Source organism: Girardinichthys multiradiatus, chromosome 11 (genome assembly GCF_021462225.1).
Source record: "Girardinichthys multiradiatus isolate DD_20200921_A chromosome 11, DD_fGirMul_XY1, whole genome shotgun sequence".
NCBI classification, from domain to species: Eukaryota; Metazoa; Chordata; class Actinopteri; order Cyprinodontiformes; family Goodeidae; genus Girardinichthys; species Girardinichthys multiradiatus.
In genome coordinates this window covers 11,631,407-11,650,604 of record NC_061804.1, presented here as the reverse complement: position 1 = coordinate 11,650,604, position 19,198 = coordinate 11,631,407, and the positions used below count along the sequence as shown (strand labels likewise).

Here is a 19,198-nt window from a genome sequence, read left to right as displayed (position 1 = left end):
CAGTTGGAACAGAAGCAGGGGAGGGAAGAGGGAATTCCCCAGAAACACAACACGCCCGACACATATGGAATGAACCCCCCATCAAAACAAGAGAAGGTGAACAGCATTACACCTCCTCCACGGCCAAGCATTGAGCCTGAGAAACAGAGCGCTGCGTGTTGATCACTTGTACGATGTGCCCGTAACACGAGCGATGTCCTGCTCTGGGCTTCGTCTTTCAGTCGACATGTTGGAAGGGTCCATTTAACATGGAAGCAAACACTCTGACACCTAGATGCCAATCTCAGCAGCTCCTGGCTGCTGTACATTAGCTCTGAAAGGCAAGTTACTATTTTGTTTAATGGATACATTTTATCATCTGAACACACTTAGTTTTCTCCTCCAAGTTTTTGTTATTTAAATAAATAAAACAACCAAGAAAAAAAAAAACACTGTACAAACATACCGTTTCCCCATTTTTTATTCCACAACTAAAGTTTACTTGGAGATAGATGCCCGGTTCTCAAACAAAAGGAAGAAAAATCATAAGCCATGAACGAAATGTTTCTTTTTATGCACAAAGTTGAAAAATCTGTTGCCACGCCTGGTTAAGGCACAACAATGCCTTAAAATAAATTCATCTTCAACGTAGCAGGATAATGTCACCTCTAAAAATTGAGAAAAATCCAACCTTTAAGTGAAGTAACAAAAACTTGTGTTCTTTTAGGTCTGCAGTGGTTCTGGCCGTGGACCTCTCTCATGGAGACCATCTTTGCCCAGTCTCTCTTTCTTATTGTTAAATCATGACCTCTGACCTTAGCTGAGGCAGTGAGGCCTGCAGAGCTTTAGATGTTCTTCTGGGACCTCCTGGGTGAGTCGTTGATGAGCTGTTGGAGTAATTTTGGTAGGTCAGCCACTCCTGGGAAGGTTCTTTTATACATTTTTTCTGACATTAAAAATAGTTTGATAATCTGAACCATATAACTGTGATAAGAAATAGATGGTAGCAATGGAAATGAATAAAAATAATGAATAAAGTTTGAGCTTTAAAATGCTGACAGTGAAACCAGTGATCAGAATGATGTCTTTATTCAGGAGAAGTAAAAGCATAATTACACAGTACAGATAAAGAAACAGTCTTGTTATCTCAAGGAAACAAACCTGAATTAAAGTGTCGAGATCCACAAAAGAAATTGAAAGCACTCAGGAAATAAGTTAAAAACACTCAAGGTGAACTGAATTATGAGTCAGCTTTTTAACGTTTTTTAATAATTTGTCAGTATAATCTTATTTGGTGTTAATGAAGGTGAAGAATCGAGGATGACAACATGTTTACACAAAAATGACAAATGCCCACTAAGAATCTTGTTTCTCAGAAATAAGACATTTTAACTCTAACCCACCATGCAAACCAGACAAACTCAGCATTATGTCGTTAAACCAGTAACACAGAACACAGCTCCAGTCACTTACTACACAAGGTCAATCCAGACGGTTACAAATCAAAGCATTTTCTCACTTGTGTCGGGGCAGAACCAAAGTAAATGTGAGCATAGATTTACACTACTGCACCTCCGGAATTAAACTCTCAGCCTAATTTCTGTGATCATTTAAAATCAGATTTTTTACCTTGAAATTAACCCAAAAAACAGAACTAGGAGCATCAGTTGTGCATTTGCTGGTAATTGGATTTTCTTATCCACCACATTTTTATTTGCTATTTAAAATACAAAATCTTAAATACGAACAGTTTTTTTTGGGGGGTCAAATATGGATGAACAGAAATCTAAATCTGATTTAATTAATAAGGTTTAAGAAAATGTCAGAATATGAGCAAACGGGACAGGTTTTTGTTTGTTGTTGCTGGTGATTTTATTTGTTTTTATTTTTGCTAATATCTGTTTCACCAAAAAAAGGAAAATGGTTGGATTTCAGTTTCATATTTTAAAATGAAAACTAACAGATCAAACTTTTAGTTTTTTTATTATTGGTTCCTTAACAGAAAATCCAATTACCAAAACGTGCACAGGCCATCAGTGCACATCTAGCTGCAAACCACACGTTCATGAAGTAAACACTAGAATATCATTTTCAAACACAGCACACCTACACTCCCTTCCCAGTAAAGTTCTGGACCAACATAATTTGCTGGGAAGTAGCTGGATTGTGGCGAATTTGTAAAACCTCCAGTGTGAAGGAAACGAGGACGCTGCTAAGCCCGTAACAATCACCACCTCCCAGGAAGCTCTCCTGCACCGTCGCTGCACTTTAAGTCAGCACGATGTTCCAATCGTGATGCCACACAAATCACACCACCCTCAGGCGGCCAGAACCCTCTAAAAGTGCAGCTACATGCCAGAAGTTCATAATTATTGACAATCACATCAGTGCACACAGTCCCCAACTCATGGACACACTCAGCCCAGGACTCCGATTCCCAGCCACGACAAGGAACCACCAGAACCTTGCCATGGAAAATCTGTGCATACTAAAAAATCTTGGGGAAACCTACACACTGTGTAATAAAAAAGCCAGTTGGGTTCTTAATATGCTCCAGAATACCTTGCCAAGACTGAGCAAAGACCCTATAAGAAGATCCTGCAAAGACCATCCACATCCGGGCTGATTTTTTAATGTTTGGGATCATTTCTGATTCTGTGCAAAGGCACATATGTAATAGTAAGAGCAGGCAACCGTCTTTTTATCACAAACAGTTCTGCGTTATGCTCGATCCTGCCAGAGAAAACAATGATCACTCTGGGATTTTCTCAGGTATCTTAATAAAAGGACTTTAAACTGCAAGAACAGCATGACTGAAGATTTTAGCAATTTTGAAACGTTAATGTTTTTCTCAGGAATATTTTTCTATTGGGGCTAATGAGATGAAGTTCACACCAGATCTCAGTAACAACCCAAGTAGTTCACACATACAATGGTACAAAATTAATTAGTCTATAAATTAAGTTGCGTAAAAATAAAATGGGTAATGAAGTATTGAAGACATGAAGAAGAAGCGGCAAAAGGTTTTTAAAGCCAAGAAAACAGCTGAAATGTGTCAGTATTTAGAAAGCAACCCATATAATATTGGCTGGTTTAATGATGACCTATAAAGAGGTTCCTTATACCACGGTATCTCATAAGAAGCATCTCATGGACACAAGCAACTCTCCCAAGACCTTAACAATGTTATTGCTGCTAAACATGCAGACAGAATTGGTTTCAGACTAAACCTCTGAATGTTCCAGTGAGAAGTGATGGAGCCATAATCTGAAAAAAACAGCAGAAAGAAAATTAAGCTTCCAAATTGGTTGTGAAAGAAGATCAGAGTGCTTAGAAGAGGCCCAGAGAACCTTAAAGATCTGAGGACAGCTTGGGTAGAAGATTGGGTTGAAATTACATCTGAGCAATGTATGCAGCCAGTTCTTCGGTACATGAGACGTATTTAGGCACTCATTACCAACTGAGGTTTTTCCACTAAGTTATAAACATGTTTAATTAAATGGTTTCAATATTCAAAATGTGTAATCTTTTTATCAAAGACTTAAATTATGGACCAATTTGTGAGTCTCTTTGTATGTGTGGGTTTACTTGGGTTGTTACAAACATCTGGTGACAATTTCATGTCAGCTAACCCCATTCTAAATATATTTACTAAGACAAATGTTACCGTGTTTAATACTTATACCCGACCAATTCCTAGACTGGGGTTGTTTTAGCTTGACAGAAGTCCACTTCAGTTGCCACCCAGCTCTAACACGTCTTTAGCGCTGCTGCATGTTCCAAACCTTTGTCACTTTCAGCCATCTACTACAGGTAAGGTAGAGACACCTTCCTCACAGAAATCCCAAATACCTCTTTAAGTATCAGAGAAGACACCCTCTATTCTCACCAGCATGCAGTTTGGTGAACTCTTGGTCTCGGTCAGGTCGCCCTTTCCAACCTTTGCAGTTTTGTTTCGTGCAGCCCTCTCTGGTAAGAAGTGGAGCCATGCGTCACGAGACGGTTTTTTTAATCGAACGTTCATCAATTCCCCAACTATGATTTAACTAACACTTTAAAGTACTTTGCAATATTCCACTCATAGTTTACTACATGGAAATGTGGTTATAAGACTCCAATAAACAATATGTACCAGTGTGAGGTTGGCTAGTTATTTTAGGTTTTATATGGGGTCCATTTTCCATTTCCTACACCTGAATGGTGGCCATGCTTTGCTGTCATTGGGCAAGAGGCGGGGTCCATCCTGGGGAGGGTCACCAGCCCATCAGAGGGCAACAAAGAGACACACGGGACAGACAACCATGCACACACACTCATTTAGAAAACCCAGTTAATCTATTAGTCGTGTATTTGGACTGTGGGAGGGGTCCGGGAGTACCTGGAGAGAACCCACGCATACACAGGGAGAACTCCAAACAGAACGTTCCCTGGCCATGATTCAAACCCGGGACCTCCTTTCATTAGAGTCAGTGGGTCCAAACAGGGATCAGAACCCCCCAAAAAAGATAGAAATAGAATAAAACCAAGTTTCAGGAAAATAATACACACTACATTACAGGTGATATTTTTGTAACAATTTCTGTTCATAATTTACAAAAACACTTAACTTTACTGATAAATAAATTAATATGTAAGGGCTTCAGTACAAGCATATGAAATGGTTTGTTTACGGGTGTTAAATGGACGTAGGAGGGGACCAAAACATCCTCTGTTCTCATCTTTACTTTTACTTTGCTTCTGGAACGCCGCCGACACGTTTTCTCCTTCCTGTGAAGGAGCCAATAGAGCTTCACTGACTTTCCTAAAGTTAGGGTCGCTTAAAGTCTAACAGTCAAGCAACAGTGAACAGATTTACTCCAACAAGCAGCACAAATGACTCCCCCAATCCCAAAGATTAGGATTTCCAAAATGATTCAGTGAAACCACAGAAAAGGTGATTTTAAAGAGTCCGATAGATTTATGGGAACATCAAAGATTCAAAAAGTACTCAAGACGTACGGAAAGGAAGGAAATATGCAGAATATGTCAGTGTAAAAACCTGCTTCTTCCATTCTTCTATAGGATTACAACCCTGATAATGTATTTTAGACTTGGCAGGAAATATATTCTTTCCTCTGAATCCGTGGGTGATGCGTTAACCTGGTGAGCGTATGAACATCACACACGGGAGCTTATGACACATTATGCTTGGTGCTACAGCTGCCTGTGGAAGGAAGGGAGCTGGAAGGAAAAACACTGAACCAGAGTCTCAAAACACCTTAAAGGTAGAGTGTCAGCTCCATGAGACGGATGTAACAGAGAGTCTGGGATGAAGTCAGTGAGAAATTCTGTTGGTAGAACCCGGTCTAACCCAAATGGAGCGGAAGTCTCTGTGACACAGCAGCTGGTGTGTGGTTACCATACAGAAAAGTCTCTCGGCGCTTCTCAGCTGCCTGCGTGAGTCAGGGAGAGCCGCTCCATTCATGAGCTCGACAGCCTGAAGGCCTGCGGTAACCCGAGCGTCCGGCCCAGACCCGGCTACCCTCAGAGCCGTCTCGTCTTTCCTCTGAGGCAGCTCCACGGAACAGGAACCGTGCGCTCTGTGTTATCCCAAACAAACGGCATTTCTGCATCCGCCCGGGGGTTATCCCAGGATACCCAGTTCAATCTGATCTGGGTAACCAGGAAAACTGAACAACCTGTTCTCCCGCCCTAAATTCAACAAAGGAGCAGTTTCAAATCTAAATCTGCTCAGCTGAACTTAGCCACAGCGTTCTGGAGAGTGGCACACTTCTCAAATGGCAAAGAAATGTGATTCATGAATTATTAAGGGGTTTTTCTGTGCATACCAACAACTAAACCTGGAAAGGTTGTATGAAACTCCTTATTTTAGCTCCATTTGGACTGACAGCAGTCCCAGCTGCAGGATAAGGTTCATTGTTGGCTTTAAGAAGCAAACTTTCAGCTTGTTTTTGTTGCTAAAATAATTTACTATCATAAAAATTATCAGGAATTTTAAAGCTGCTGATTTAAAAATGAAACACTGAGTGTTACAACTACTTGATGTATATTTTTAATAGCAAATATTATCTTTAGATCTCTACCATATATTATCTGTCAGCTATTCATTTATGAAGATTAGACCTCCTTTTTTTCCTTAATGCGAAATGAGCTGCAGCCCTGGTTTAAACCACGCGACATAGGATCACCTCACTCTTCCCAACCTGAAGTTCATATATTTATTTATTTTTCTGATGTGAGATGGATCTACCTGATTAAAATCTGTGGGGGATTTTTTTTTTTTTTACAATTTTAAAGAATAAATTTGGCTCTAGGAGAAAATGGTCAAAGTAAAAAGGAAATGATAAATTCTGTTTATTTATTCTGAAGAATCAATTTTTTCATTTTTGCTAAATTGTACCCTTTATAGGAGGTTATATTCATTTTATCTATGCCCTCCAGTGGTGCTCCGCAGGGTTGTGGTCTTGCCCCCTTCCATATATCTGTAATGACTGCTGCAGGGAGCAGGCAAACAGATATTTCATGACATTTGGAGATGGGAAAGACATTCTGGGTCTTCTTAACCTTAGAGGTAAAATCAAAATCCCATTGAACATTTGAAAAGGGTGACATATTTATAGGATCTTTGTTTTCCACCTATGAAACCATCAGTGCCTTGATTGTGTACAGATTGTTACTGGGTCTATAAAGGTGCATCTCAATAAGTTAGAACATCATTAAAAAGTGAGTTTATTATTCACCACCGTTGACACTTTTCAAAGTGTTTATTTCTGTTCATTTATGAATTTGACTGACAGCAAAAAAAAAAAAAAAAAATTCTTAGAAAATTTGAATATTGATTCTGATACAGAAATGTGGGGCAGCTGAAATGTATGTCCATGTACTTTACAGTACACTCCTTGGTTGGAGCTTCGTCTGCATGAATTACTGCATCAGTGTAATGCGTCAGCCTGCAGCTCTGCTGAGGTGTCTCTGACATTGTCTCTGGTTCTGGAGCAGTTAAAGGGCACTTCTAGCCCACCTTCTAGATATGTCCCTGTGTGGTGGCGCCTAAAGAACTGCAGTGCAAACTGCTCTACCTAACTTTTTTCTTCCACTCAATTTTCTAATAATATGCTTGGATACAGCAATCAGAAGAGCTTCTTTAGCATGATCTCTTATGACCTACCCTCCTTGAGGAGGGGTCAGTGACTATCTGCCGGATAACGGTGAAATCTAACCATGGTTGAGTAGACCACCACATTTCTATATTAATTATAATTTTTATTGGTCTGAGGTAATATTTTAATTTTCTGAGAAGCTGAATTTTGTGTTTCCATTGGCTGTAAGCCAGAATCATCAAAATTAATAGAAATTAACACTTTTAATATATAACTGGATGTAAATAATTCATATAATCTCCCTGATCTGAACTACTGAAAAATATTAATGTCTTAATGATTTTCTAGTTGACTGAGATGCACCTGTAGATCCCTGGTTTACCTTTGGCACCTTCATATGGCCATCCAGAAAGTAGATGCTCAAACTCATCTCTTTCCTCAAAAGCAAAATGATTTTTGAATTTTTTGGCCCAAAACTGAACATTTTAAACCCTGAATGATCCAGAGGAAAGCAGATGAAAAGTTTGCTTAAAGTAAAAGTAAATGACTGTTAATTCCCCCATCGCTGGAACACCTGCAGATGTATCTGGTGTGTAGACTCACCTTACACCAGAAAAAAAGACAGCAAAATTAAAAGTTGAAGAAAATTATTTTAAAGCTATTTAGGGTCAATAGAAGAGCTTCACTGTGCAAATCTAATGTTGCATTATTTTCCATTATGCTCAGGAAACCTCCTTACATTCGTCACTGGGAAACATTTATCTTATCAGATTAAAGCTTCGTCTCTGCTAGTTTTTAAAGCCTCCTTCCTCAGAAATCTGAGGAGCTGCAGCGGTTTTTCACTTTGGGCACCACTAGAATCTCGTCCCCGTCTTGGATGCTGTAAGAGTGAAGGGCCCGGAAGCTGCACTTCAGCTCCTCGGGTCCAAACATTGAACTCATCTCTTTGTCGACGTGAAAGAGCCTGATCCCATTGGTAGGCAGCTGCAGCAGAGCCTTAAGCTGCTTCTTCAGGTCGCCCACCGTCTGCTCCAGGCGCAGTGTGACTGGCTCCACCCTGTCTCCACAGCGCACATCCACCACGGTGCAGCGGGGGCTCAAGTCCACCTCAGCCAGCGGAGCCAAGTGGCCATATTTTGACACAAGGACGTGGTACCTGGAACAGAACAGAACACATATTGGCCTTTCTTTGGTAAATGCTTGAAAGAAAAACATCAAGTTTCTGATTTAAGCAGGGAAGATTTGTCCTACAGAATCCTACGTGTGCTTTGGTCAGATGATTCTCAGTCTCATCTGACCAAAGCACACATGTCCAGTCAAAGTTCCAGTAGAGCTCACAAACTCCGCGTTTATGATTGTGATGGTAGGACCAAAAAGGCCTTTTTTTCTCCTATCAGTCTCAAAACACTACGTGGTGTGATGATAGTGTCAAATGGTTGCCATGGAAATTTGGTGACCTTTCCCCCTTTCCTGGATCCTTCATCTTCCTCTGGAGTCCATAGAGTTGTTCAGAAATGACACCAAGGATGAACAATTCAATGGATTCTGTGATTTGAAGTGAGATCGGAAGATTGGTGAACTTGCTTGTTGGACTCGCTGGCTTGTTATGTTAGTTTAGCCGATTCAGCCGTCCAGGAATGTTCTTCCCTCGACTGTGTAGCTGAATAACTGTTAATGTGTCACATTAACATACCAGACGCCCTGCTGTATAGCTACTAGACTCAATGAGGCTAATAAAGACCACAGAGGAGGCAAAAAACCTGGGAACCCTCAGGAAAAGACAATAATCAGTCTACTGTCATTTTAGAAATATGGCCAGAAGAAATGGTTTTCTGTATAAATAAGCAATTAGTTGTGAATATAAAAAACCTGTACTCTACGTTTAAAATCGTACTGCCACCTTACAAGGTAAAGATAAAACTGCTTATGCATCTCTTCAGATGTGTATCAGTAAACTTAAATGAGTTCTCTGTTTTATACGCAGGCCTTCAACATTCAATTTCTGACAACGCTTTTCTTTAAATGCTAAAGAAAATCTAATTCAGTATTTAAGCCCTAATTCTCATTAGTTTAATTTCCACTCAGGTTGTTTTCCGGTTGCTGGTAGAAAGAAATGTACTTTTACCGTAGATGGAGGAGAAGAGAAAACCGAACCGTCGGCCTCTCGCTTTCCGTGAGAAAGCACTCAGCCGTCTCAGGGGAATCAAAGCTTGAGATAAAGACCCGGGAACGATTAAATAAAATCCAGGAGAAAAGGGCCGTGCTTTCAAAGAGACTGTAAGAGCTGGTCCAATCAAGCCAATTTCATGTCCTCACTCAAAACTTGCGCACAAAGCCAATCCCCCTGACCTGAGATTTCTGGCCGCAACACACGGTCCACTGTGGGAACTCTCCTCTGAGGCTGCAGCACACAAAGTGCCTTTCTAACAGAACTCATTTAACGACAACAAGACACTTTATTTAAGGCAGGAGGCATGGTGAAAAAATGCTGCAGGTAATAACATGTCAGGCTTCTAATAGTCGTTTTAGCCTTCTGACTATAATGAGAAGGAAATCGTGAGCAGAAAGAGCTGGTCTTGGAGAAGCTGTCCAGCTCAGATTGGTGCTGAGCTCTCAGGTTTCTCTACTCTTGGACCGGTCCAACATCCAACCTGAAACTCCGACTCTGTCTACTTCTTTCTCGGTTTTTTTGCAACCATTTTCACGCAGTAAACCTTCCAGGCCAGCAACGCATTTATTTAAACGATGCTGTGGAAAAGTATTTGCTCCCTTCCAGATTTCTTATTTTATTATCAAAGATAAACAGAGTAAATTGCAAAAGGCAGTTTTTAAATGTGACCAACATGTTGGTGTTGGTATCATATCAATCAGACATTAGAAAATACATTTACTTAGAAAATAAGTCACGTGTTCAGTTGCCTCATACCATGCTAGGCATTGGTTGGTATAAAATTCCCACAGTTTGATAACTTTCTGTAAAAATACCACGGTGTCGTTCCTTTATGCAAAGATTTAGCATAAAAAGGCATCCCTTGTTTAGAAATAGCCATACTCTCTCCTTCAGATGAGCATTTAGCTGTCCTGTCCGACCCCACCCACCAGGCCCACTACCTGTTCGACCTGCTTCCCTTTGGCAGGTGAAATGGGTCAGTTACAAACCGCAGAGCCAGGGTCACACAACTTCTTTAACTGGGCCATCAGAACTCTGAAGACACATAAACTGCAATGCTGACTCCTAAACCATAGATCTGTCTTCCTGCTGTGAAATAATCTATGCGGCCTATTTCGAAGATATTTTACTTCATAATAATGTACTTCTAAGTACGCATCCTAATATTGCTTAATTTTCTGTGCTTGTTCTGTATTGTATTAAAACAGTAAAGGAACAAGTGACTCTACAGCTGCTACAATTAGATAACATATTGATTATTACAGATTTAATAAGGTTATCTATGACATGCATTTGTTCGTCTTTCTTGTAAGCAAGGAAAAAACGGTTGGTGCCATCTTTCAGCCAGCTGACCTTTAGTGCAGAGCCACGGGTGGGGAGGACGAAACACGGTAATGGTCTAGGTCACCCTGGTCTCTCCAGTCCTTTCTTTGACCTTTCATTAAGAAGACGTTAAACTTCAGGAACGTTGTGATGGAACATTATGGTGGTACTGTGGTTCCAGTAACCAGCCCATACTGGTACAGCCAATAATAACGTGCACAGAGCCAGAACTTCCCATCAGTCTGGGTACAACCAAGGTGGGGGTTTCAAAGATGAAAACATCTAAATAACTCCTTTAATTTGACTAATTCTTGATGCACTAATTTCCTTTCTCAGAGCGTGTTCACCTGAGATCCAGCTTACCTGAGAGGAAAGGGGGTACCTGTGTGCTCACTGCTAGCTGAGCATGCCCGACACCCACTGACCCTCTGACATACACTGAGAACCGGCCACCAAACCAGGTCCACCAGCAGCACCGGTTAAACAAATGAAAGGAAACATCAAGCGGAGAGATGAAGATAAGCGAAGAGACGACAGGAGGTTAAAACTTCAGCCAGGAAGATATCTAATCTACTGCTCATCATCTGCAGCGTCAGAGGAGACGTTACGCCACTGAAAATGTAAAAGCACCAAGTTTAACGTTTGAGGCTGACAGTGTTGGTGTGTAGTTAAAAGAAACATCTAGCAGCTAGCTGCTGTATCAGATTCCCAATCAGAGAATTCCCAACACAAAGAGTTCATTGAGCAGCCATAGAGTGGCGGCATTGTCTCCCAAAGCTTAGTTGCCTTTAGCTGGGGACTACACCTTGCTTCAGAAAGGCCTCCCCCACATTCTGCTCAGGTTAAGTGGAATGCAGTCGACAGAGAGTGGAGATGATTATTGGATATCTATGGTGTCCCAAATAAATAACCATAAGTAAAATCACAAGTTTTTAATGGTTTGGGGCATAAAGGAAAGTTACCTGACACAGGCCAAGAACCTTTACAATCCAAAGAGACATCTCCAACCTCATTCCTGCAAAGTTAAATTTAAGCACGGTGTAGAATGTACCTCCGTGGAAGCTCCTGCTCCGGAAAGTCCTGGTAGTATCTGATGAAGAACCTCTCTGCATCTTCTCTCTCCCCCTCAGAAATAGCACTCCCATTTAAAACCATCACAGATGGCAGCCTGGGGAGGGGTTCAGGGGTCATTCAATATTTATATCATGAAGTGAATAATTAAAAACATGATGCCTGCATCATGATGCCACAATGCATAAAGAAGGAATGTTTAACTAACTGTGCTAGGAGGAGGCTGCGTCTCTCCTGGGTGCTGTACGACTGTAATAAGGGCATCCCCTGAGCTTTGACGTCCTCCAGTTTAGGGAAGAAGTTCAACTTTTCGATGTCCTCCCACTGACTGAGACCTGAATTTAAAAGGGAAAACTGTTTATTTCCCACTCTGATTGTTTCTTTGAACCACACCCTGAACCACAACCGGACAAAACAAACCGGAGTTGTTGAGGTTGATGCTGCGCAGGTTGGGGAACAGACACTCCAGTGTTTCCTTGTTGTCTCCCACAGAGCTGACGCTGTTGTTGGCCAGCACCAGCGTGCTCAGGCTGGGGTACAGCAGCCCAAACTTCCTGACTTCGGCCCAGTCCTGCAGCTGGTTGCCTGTGATCTGCAGCAGGCTCAGTGACGGGCAGGACGCCTGGGATTCTGACACGGTGTCGTAGCCATTCAGGCAGAGAAAGAGCTCCTTCAGCCTGGACACGGTGAGGTGCAGAGGAGAGCATGGTCTGAGAAATTTAAATATCTTTCAGCACAACCACAGGGAACATCACCAGACCCAACTTACTCTGGTGTGTGCTGCGTGAGTGTGTGCACGGTGTCCCAGCTGACTTGTGTGTTGATGAGGACAAGTCGTCGGACCTTGGAGAAGACGTCGGCCAAGCTGGGCTGCAGCTGCACACCGCTCAGGGGGTTCATGCTGAGATTGAGGAAGTCCAGGTGAGGGATGCTGGAAACGATGGTGCTGATCTGACAAACCACGAACCAAAATGAACAAATTTATACAATGCATCAAACTTTATTTATCTTTAAAAATGCTTTTAAACATCTGTTAATATTTAAAGAGAGAATCCTACTTTGCTTTTAACTCGTCATTTTGGGGCCTTGAGTAGATGCTTTTTGCCTTTGCCTAAACAGAGCCATATACTTCTTTCATTGTGTTTACAAGATAAATATGCTGGTATTGAATGGACATGTAATAAAAAAATAAAAAAATATATTTTTATGGTCTTTTGCCATGGTTATTATCTACCTATTCATGATTTCAAGCGCCCTAACTTCAGGAGATTTTGGCAGATTTTTGGGTTTATTTTGCGAGAGCTTAAAGTACTTATGGATGATTTACCGTTAGGTTTAGAGATTGTAATGGGTAAACTTCAGGAAAGTTCCCAGTAAGTTACAGGACAGTTGTTTGTAAGATCAAGGAAAATAACCATTAAGGTCCGCGAACATTTATTGAGAAAAAAACTGGGAAAACTCAGGAAAATCCAGAAAGTTCCCAGTGAGTTGTAAGAAAGTTCTCAAGAAGACAGAGGAATGTAAACAGTTATGTTCTGGGAAAGTTCCCGGTGAGTTCCAGTCAATTAAGATGTAATTTCAGGAAAGGAGCGGGGAAGTTCCAGGAACTTTCCCAGCAAGTTCTGGGAAAGGCCCAGCAAGTTACAGAACCATATAGGGCTCAGTTCTGGGAATCTGACTTTTATATTCTAAGTTGGGGACACGCTACACGATCAATTTTCCTGATTTTCCCACCGATTCCCAGGGAAAGTCTGCGCGTGTTGGTACAGTGTGAGAGGAGGTGAAGACTGGAGTCTGCAAGCGTGTGAGGGGAACTGACCCGACTTTAGCTGCAGTCAAACAAACATGGTAATTTTTTTTAGATGGATCTAGACGCAGTCAGGTAGCTTGAATGGATCACCGACCCAGCCGCACATGTTGCCGGCAGCCAATCAGAAGATAAGCTGGGGAACGGCATCGGCTGTGATTTCTCTTTAAACTTTGTGTGTAACTTCTCAACATTATAAACAAAAATACTTTATTAATCCCAAAGGGAAATTAAATGTTGTTGTAGCTCAAGACAGAGAATAAAATACAGTAAGTATTGGAGCAAATATTTTGATTATTAAACATGCCGTTAAACATTCAGGCTCTTAAAATAACAAATGTCAGTTATTTCTAAAATAAATTAAAGAGTTGATAATAAAATATTTTCCAATTAGAATCGAGTTATTTATCACAAATTAAAAGTTTTTGTCTACACAATCCAGTCCAAACATTACATTGTTGTCTTTTTAAGTTCATAATAACAATAAATGTTCCAAATTCTCAACATGAGCATAAAACCAACACAGTCAGCACTGTCCACATCATAATCTGTGAGATCAACTGAAAGTCTTTCAAATCTCTCTCATTTTATGGGTCAGTGGAACGGAAATACATTCAGAATACGGAGAATATCTTGTATTACCGCCTCCTACTGGTGGGTTTGTTTAACCCATAAAATGCCTCTGAAGTTTGATGCACTCGGTTGGTTTTGGTGGTTTGATAAATCCTGCAGTCTCTGAAACCTCAGCAGGTGCAGCTTTAAGTGTTTGATCGGTCTTTCAGTCGTGAATCAGAAATCTGCTGAAACGTGTCCGTTAGCGTGAACTTCAACCTCTGAAGACTCTGAAAGTCGTGTGCCCAGCTCAAAGAAAGTATTGGTAAGTTTGGGGTACGTAACCGGTTACATTCTGGAAAGTTTATGGTGGGTTTGCCAAAGTGTATGTAAAGGTTTTGGATTTGTTGAAGCAGACCCACCTCTCCCCAGTCGTTGAGCTGATTGTAGGCCAGGTCCAGCTCCAGCACATGGGCACAGAAAGCTTCAATGTCGGACCTGTCACCAGCTTTACTGATCCCACAGTCATTCAGAACCAGAATGTTGGGCAAGAACAGGCGGTCTGCAGCGGAGGAAAACTACGGTTGATTCATTTGGGACTTTCAATCAGGCATAAAGTGTTGTAGCCTTTCTCTTACCTTTAACAGGGGATCCTGGAGGACTGGGCAGAACCACCACACCTTGTCCATACGGGAAATTCTCTGGGTTGTACTTCTCACTGAGTACCCGGATGAAGGTGCGCTCCTCCTCTTCATCAGAGGAATCCATGGCTCCACAGCTTCACAGGTTTCCAGAGAAGAGAAAATAGAATTTCTCCTTAGAGATAATTAAGCAGTGCAACTGTAGATACATGCAGGTCAACTAAGAACTTCTCTGGTCCTGATCTGCAGACCTCAACCCTAAACTGATCAAAATCAATCTGTAAACGTGGCCAAAATGTTCAGTTTTTCATTTTATAAAGTTCCTTAGTTTTATATTTCACAGCTGGGTCTCAACAGTAAAAATACAATAAAAATACAAAATGCTGACTGAAAACGGATGAAGAAAATCTGTTGTTTAAAAATCCCAAAATACAAACAGTCAGACAATGACACCAGAACCAGCTGAACTGGTGTGGGTACAGATATAACAAAGATAATTGAGAAGCTTTGTTTACATATGCGGGTTTTTTGGAGAATTAAAACCTTTTAATAAAAACATTGCATCTAACTGCTGGAATTATTTATTAAACTGTAAAACATCTGAGACATCTTGTTGTGCAGCAGCTTAAATAAAGTTCATAGTTAAATCAGTATTGTTCCCCAGAGCCGGCAGACAGATCTGTGACTGTTGGAGCTCATTTACATCACATTCAGCAGCACTCGGGACGTTGAGGGAAGCTGTTCCATCTGAACTTTGTTTAAAAAAAAGGGTTAAAAAGCTTAACCACTTAACGCCCCCCTGGTAAATTTGTTTAACAAGCTTTAATTTGTTGATCAAAGCAGAATAATCTCACACTAAAACATTTAGAGGAACTGTAATTTAAATACATTTATTCTCTGAAAAATGACATATTTTTACATGAAATCATTGGTACCACAGTTCTGCTGTCCCAATGTGAAAAAAGTATTTACCCCCTAAACCTAATAACGGCTTGTTCCCCACTAAGCAGCAGCTGCTGCCATCAACAGTGATAACTGCTAATGGGTGTTTAACAACACTCTGGAGGAATTTAGACCCACTCTGCTTTGCAGAACTGTTTTAATTCAGACACATTGGAGCATGAACAGTCTGATTAGGTTCATGCTACAGCATATCAATGGAATTTTAGGCTAGACTTTGACTAGGCCTTCATTATGTGCTTTTTAACATTCAGAGGTGGACTTGCCAGCATTATTCAGATCATTGTTGTGTTGCAGAACCAAAGTGGGCTACAGTTTCTTTTAACATTTTCTGTAAATATGATGCAATCATATTGTTTTTACTCAAGGTTATGTCATAAAAATCTCCTTCAACGTGAGCCTTATCTCAATACTCAACCCTGATTGTGTCTGTCCAAACACTTCCCTCAGGTGCCTTTTATTGGCCCTGATCAGGCCTATCAGTGTCTGATTAACAATGGTCCAATTATCTGATGTTCTGCCCGTCTGACGTGGTGTGCTTGCCAAATGCCTGAGGTTCGAGTACGGACTCGGCCTGATGTTTCTGTCATAGACAGTTTCTCATTACACAGATCCCTTGCTCCTACCTCAGATGTAGCAGAGACCAGAGGAAAGAATGTTTTCAACAGCACATCAAACCCCACGTCCCCATCCCTGCTGAGAGAAACAAAAAGAGGCAACAAGATCAGATAAACGTTTCTCTTTAAGGATGCAAAAGGAAATGGTCTAATCTAATATGATAAGAACAAAGAAAACACAAAGATTAATTGGAGCCTGTATTAAATGACAACAGAAAGTTAAAGTGACATTTGTGCTGTTGGTATGGCCAAAAAAAACTAAAGTCTGGAGAATAAAACAGCCAGATCCCCTTTAAAAAGCAGGGGCGCATCCAGGACATTTGTATGGGGTGACACTCATGATCTTGGTGGCCCAGCAAAATCAAAAACCATTGCAGAATTTCTGACGTTTTATTGAGATATGTTTCCATATATGGAGAAACTTGAAATTTAGATACAATATAGAAAACAAAGATTTCTTTAAACAACTTTCTTTAAACTTCATGCTTTAAAGTGTCTACAAACAAAAAATCAGTTAATTGAATTGTTAGCAAATGCTATTTTAGCCCTAACAAAACCAATGAATTTTTGACCTAAACATGTGGTTCTGCAATAATTTCAGGGCGGAGCCCAGGGTGAGTGACAGACAGAAAAAGGGTCACTATGAAAGAGGAAAGGAGATTTAATAAAAATAGTGAAAACAAATATATAAATACTGCAACTAATCAAAGCTCTGCCTTTTTCTCTGACATTCATTCACAAATTAATGTAATGCTGTTTCCTAGTAAAGGTCACGCATGTCATACAAACATAACCTTCTTAAAGCCTGAGAGGTAGACTGCGTGTCTCAATAAATTAGAAAATCATCAAAACTTTTATTCCAGTAATTCAGATAAAAACAGTGAAACTCACAGTTTCATTCTAAACAGAGGGGTATATTTCAACCATTTATATCTATCTGTTCATTTGGATAATTTTGTCAAGCAAATGAAAACTCAAAGTTCAATTTCAGAAATTAGGCCAAAACAAGGAATTTTAACGCAGAAATGTTGTTATTGTATGGACAATGATGGGAAAGACTGCTAACGTGACAGTTGTCCAGCAAACAGTTAATAACACCCTCCTCAAGGAGGGTGTTATTAACTGTATGAGCTGTTGTCAATAGAATGATGAGAAATGGCAACAACGCAGATGAGATGAAGGTCTGAAGGCCTTGGAAGCATCTTGAGCTTCCTTGAAAAACACACACACAAATGCCATGCTGCATTGATGTCCACATTTCTGTATTAAAATACTGGTCTGATAATATATTAATATTCTTTCATTTTTAAAAATCTATTTGTGTTTTAATGGGTTGTAAGCCGTAATCATCAAAATCAACAGAAATAAACATTTAAAATATATCACACTTTGTGGAATAAATCAATAGTTTAACATTCTAAATTAAAAATCTGGCATAAATGAGCTTTTCACTGATATTCTAATGTACTGGGAGGCACCTGGAGTCATTTAAAAAAGGAAAAGGACCAATTGTGTTTTTGTTAAATTCGTCACAAAGAAAAATTTAGGAATTTACTTTTTATAATTAAAATTTTCAACTTTAAACGCCGCTCTCTGCTGCCCTCTACTGTACGGCACTGACATTTCACATTTCAATTGTTTTTCTCTTTTTTCACTAAACCACAGAAAGCATCGACTGAAAATTTGCCCCGGAAAATACATTGGGTATATTTGGCCTAAAGTAAGGTCAATGTTTTATCCCTGCATGTTCAGATTCTTGTTTAAAGCAATCTGGAATTAAATTATCGGTTTTTTTCAACAGAGTTTGGCGAATCACCCTCAAAGTCAGCGAGGAAGCGGCTGGTTGGGGCTGCATGCAAACAAAGCCTGCTCGGACAATGCAGCTCAAGCTAAAGACATAAAAACACAGAACAAACCAGCAAATTCGGGTGTTTTAAGGGGTTCCAGCTGGAAACAGACCATTTAAACTGTAACCACGACAAAGCGGATCAGAACACGCAGTACTTTGGTTTATCTTCCATCCAGTCCGGTAAAAGGGAGAACGTGTCGATGGCTGCTGGTGTTTGGGGACATATAGACGGAACATTACAGTCTATTTTGGTTCTGAAACGGTAAGGTTAGAGATGAGCCCACTCACCGTCCACCGGAACCTCAGCCTTCGGTTTGTTTTTGTTTTTCTTCGGTTAGTTTGACAGGTTAAGACACGCCCACTCTACCGGAAGTTACGTTGTTTAAATGTTTATTTTTTTACATCAGACGTAAGGAGATGAGAAAAACAAAAAACAACGAAAGCTGTGCTTTTAGATAGTCTGAAACTAAATGCCGATAAAACAAAGTTATGTTGTTTGCTAACAAAACGGAAGCACAAAAACCATAAAAACCGGTACACCAATAGTTTGTTGAAACTTAAAGTACCTTGGCTTAGGAATTAACAATAACCTTCCATTTAGGAAACTTATTGAATATGTAAAGAAGTTGAGGTTTGAACTATGGATTTTCTTTAGCTATTGCCTTCTTTCAGAACCAGGAGGCATCTTGTCTTAATGACCTTCCTACCTCGGCTGGATTACTGTCATGCTGTCCATCATGGAGCATTACGGTTTATAACATGGGAAAAATCTCTCACTCATCACTCTACTTCATATTGTTGAGTAAACTGGCCATCACTATCAAGCCATAGACTCATGCAATGGTTCATTTTCATCTGCTATCCTTGGACTGTTCCCACCTTATTTATCCTCCTCCATGTCACTTTGATAGTCCACACACAGACTTCCTCTCAGGACTTTATCTCCTTCAGTGGTCCGATGGCACGATTAGAACCTGGAAAAAAAGCATTGTTTTACTCTGCTCCTTCTACTTGGACTGCTCTACAGCAGGATGTTGATTCCTTTGAGAGGGTGATTTATACGCTACAGGAGATCCTTTCTTCCCCAGCCGTCAGCATCTACAACGGCTCTTTTCTTCTTTGAAGAAAC

General features: G+C 40.4%; 1 protein-coding gene across 4 annotated transcripts; it reads right to left on the bottom strand.

Moving 5' to 3' along the window:
• Nucleotides 1–1,052: 1,052 nt before the first annotated feature.
• On the bottom strand, nucleotides 1,053–18,373 carry LOC124876103 (tubulin-specific chaperone cofactor E-like protein). Of its 4 annotated transcripts, none has more exons than XM_047378615.1 (9): nucleotides 18,358–18,373; nucleotides 16,230–16,296; nucleotides 14,641–14,780; nucleotides 14,425–14,564; nucleotides 12,413–12,594; nucleotides 12,064–12,320; nucleotides 11,852–11,978; nucleotides 11,624–11,740; nucleotides 1,053–8,235 (listed from the first exon to the last, which is right to left on the bottom strand). In XM_047378615.1, the coding sequence occupies exons 3-9, from the start codon at nucleotides 14,768–14,770 to the stop codon at nucleotides 7,890–7,892; spliced, it is 1,299 nt and encodes a 432-aa protein (XP_047234571.1). In that variant the 5' UTR covers nucleotides 14,771–14,780; nucleotides 16,230–16,296; nucleotides 18,358–18,373; the 3' UTR covers nucleotides 1,053–7,889. The 4 variants fall into 4 exon arrangements, with proteins under 4 accessions (XP_047234571.1, XP_047234568.1, XP_047234570.1 ...); XM_047378612.1 differs by lacking the exon at nucleotides 18,358–18,373 and adding an exon at nucleotides 18,137–18,276; XM_047378614.1 differs by lacking the exon at nucleotides 18,358–18,373 and adding an exon at nucleotides 18,180–18,276.
• Nucleotides 18,374–19,198: the final 825 nt, after the last annotated feature.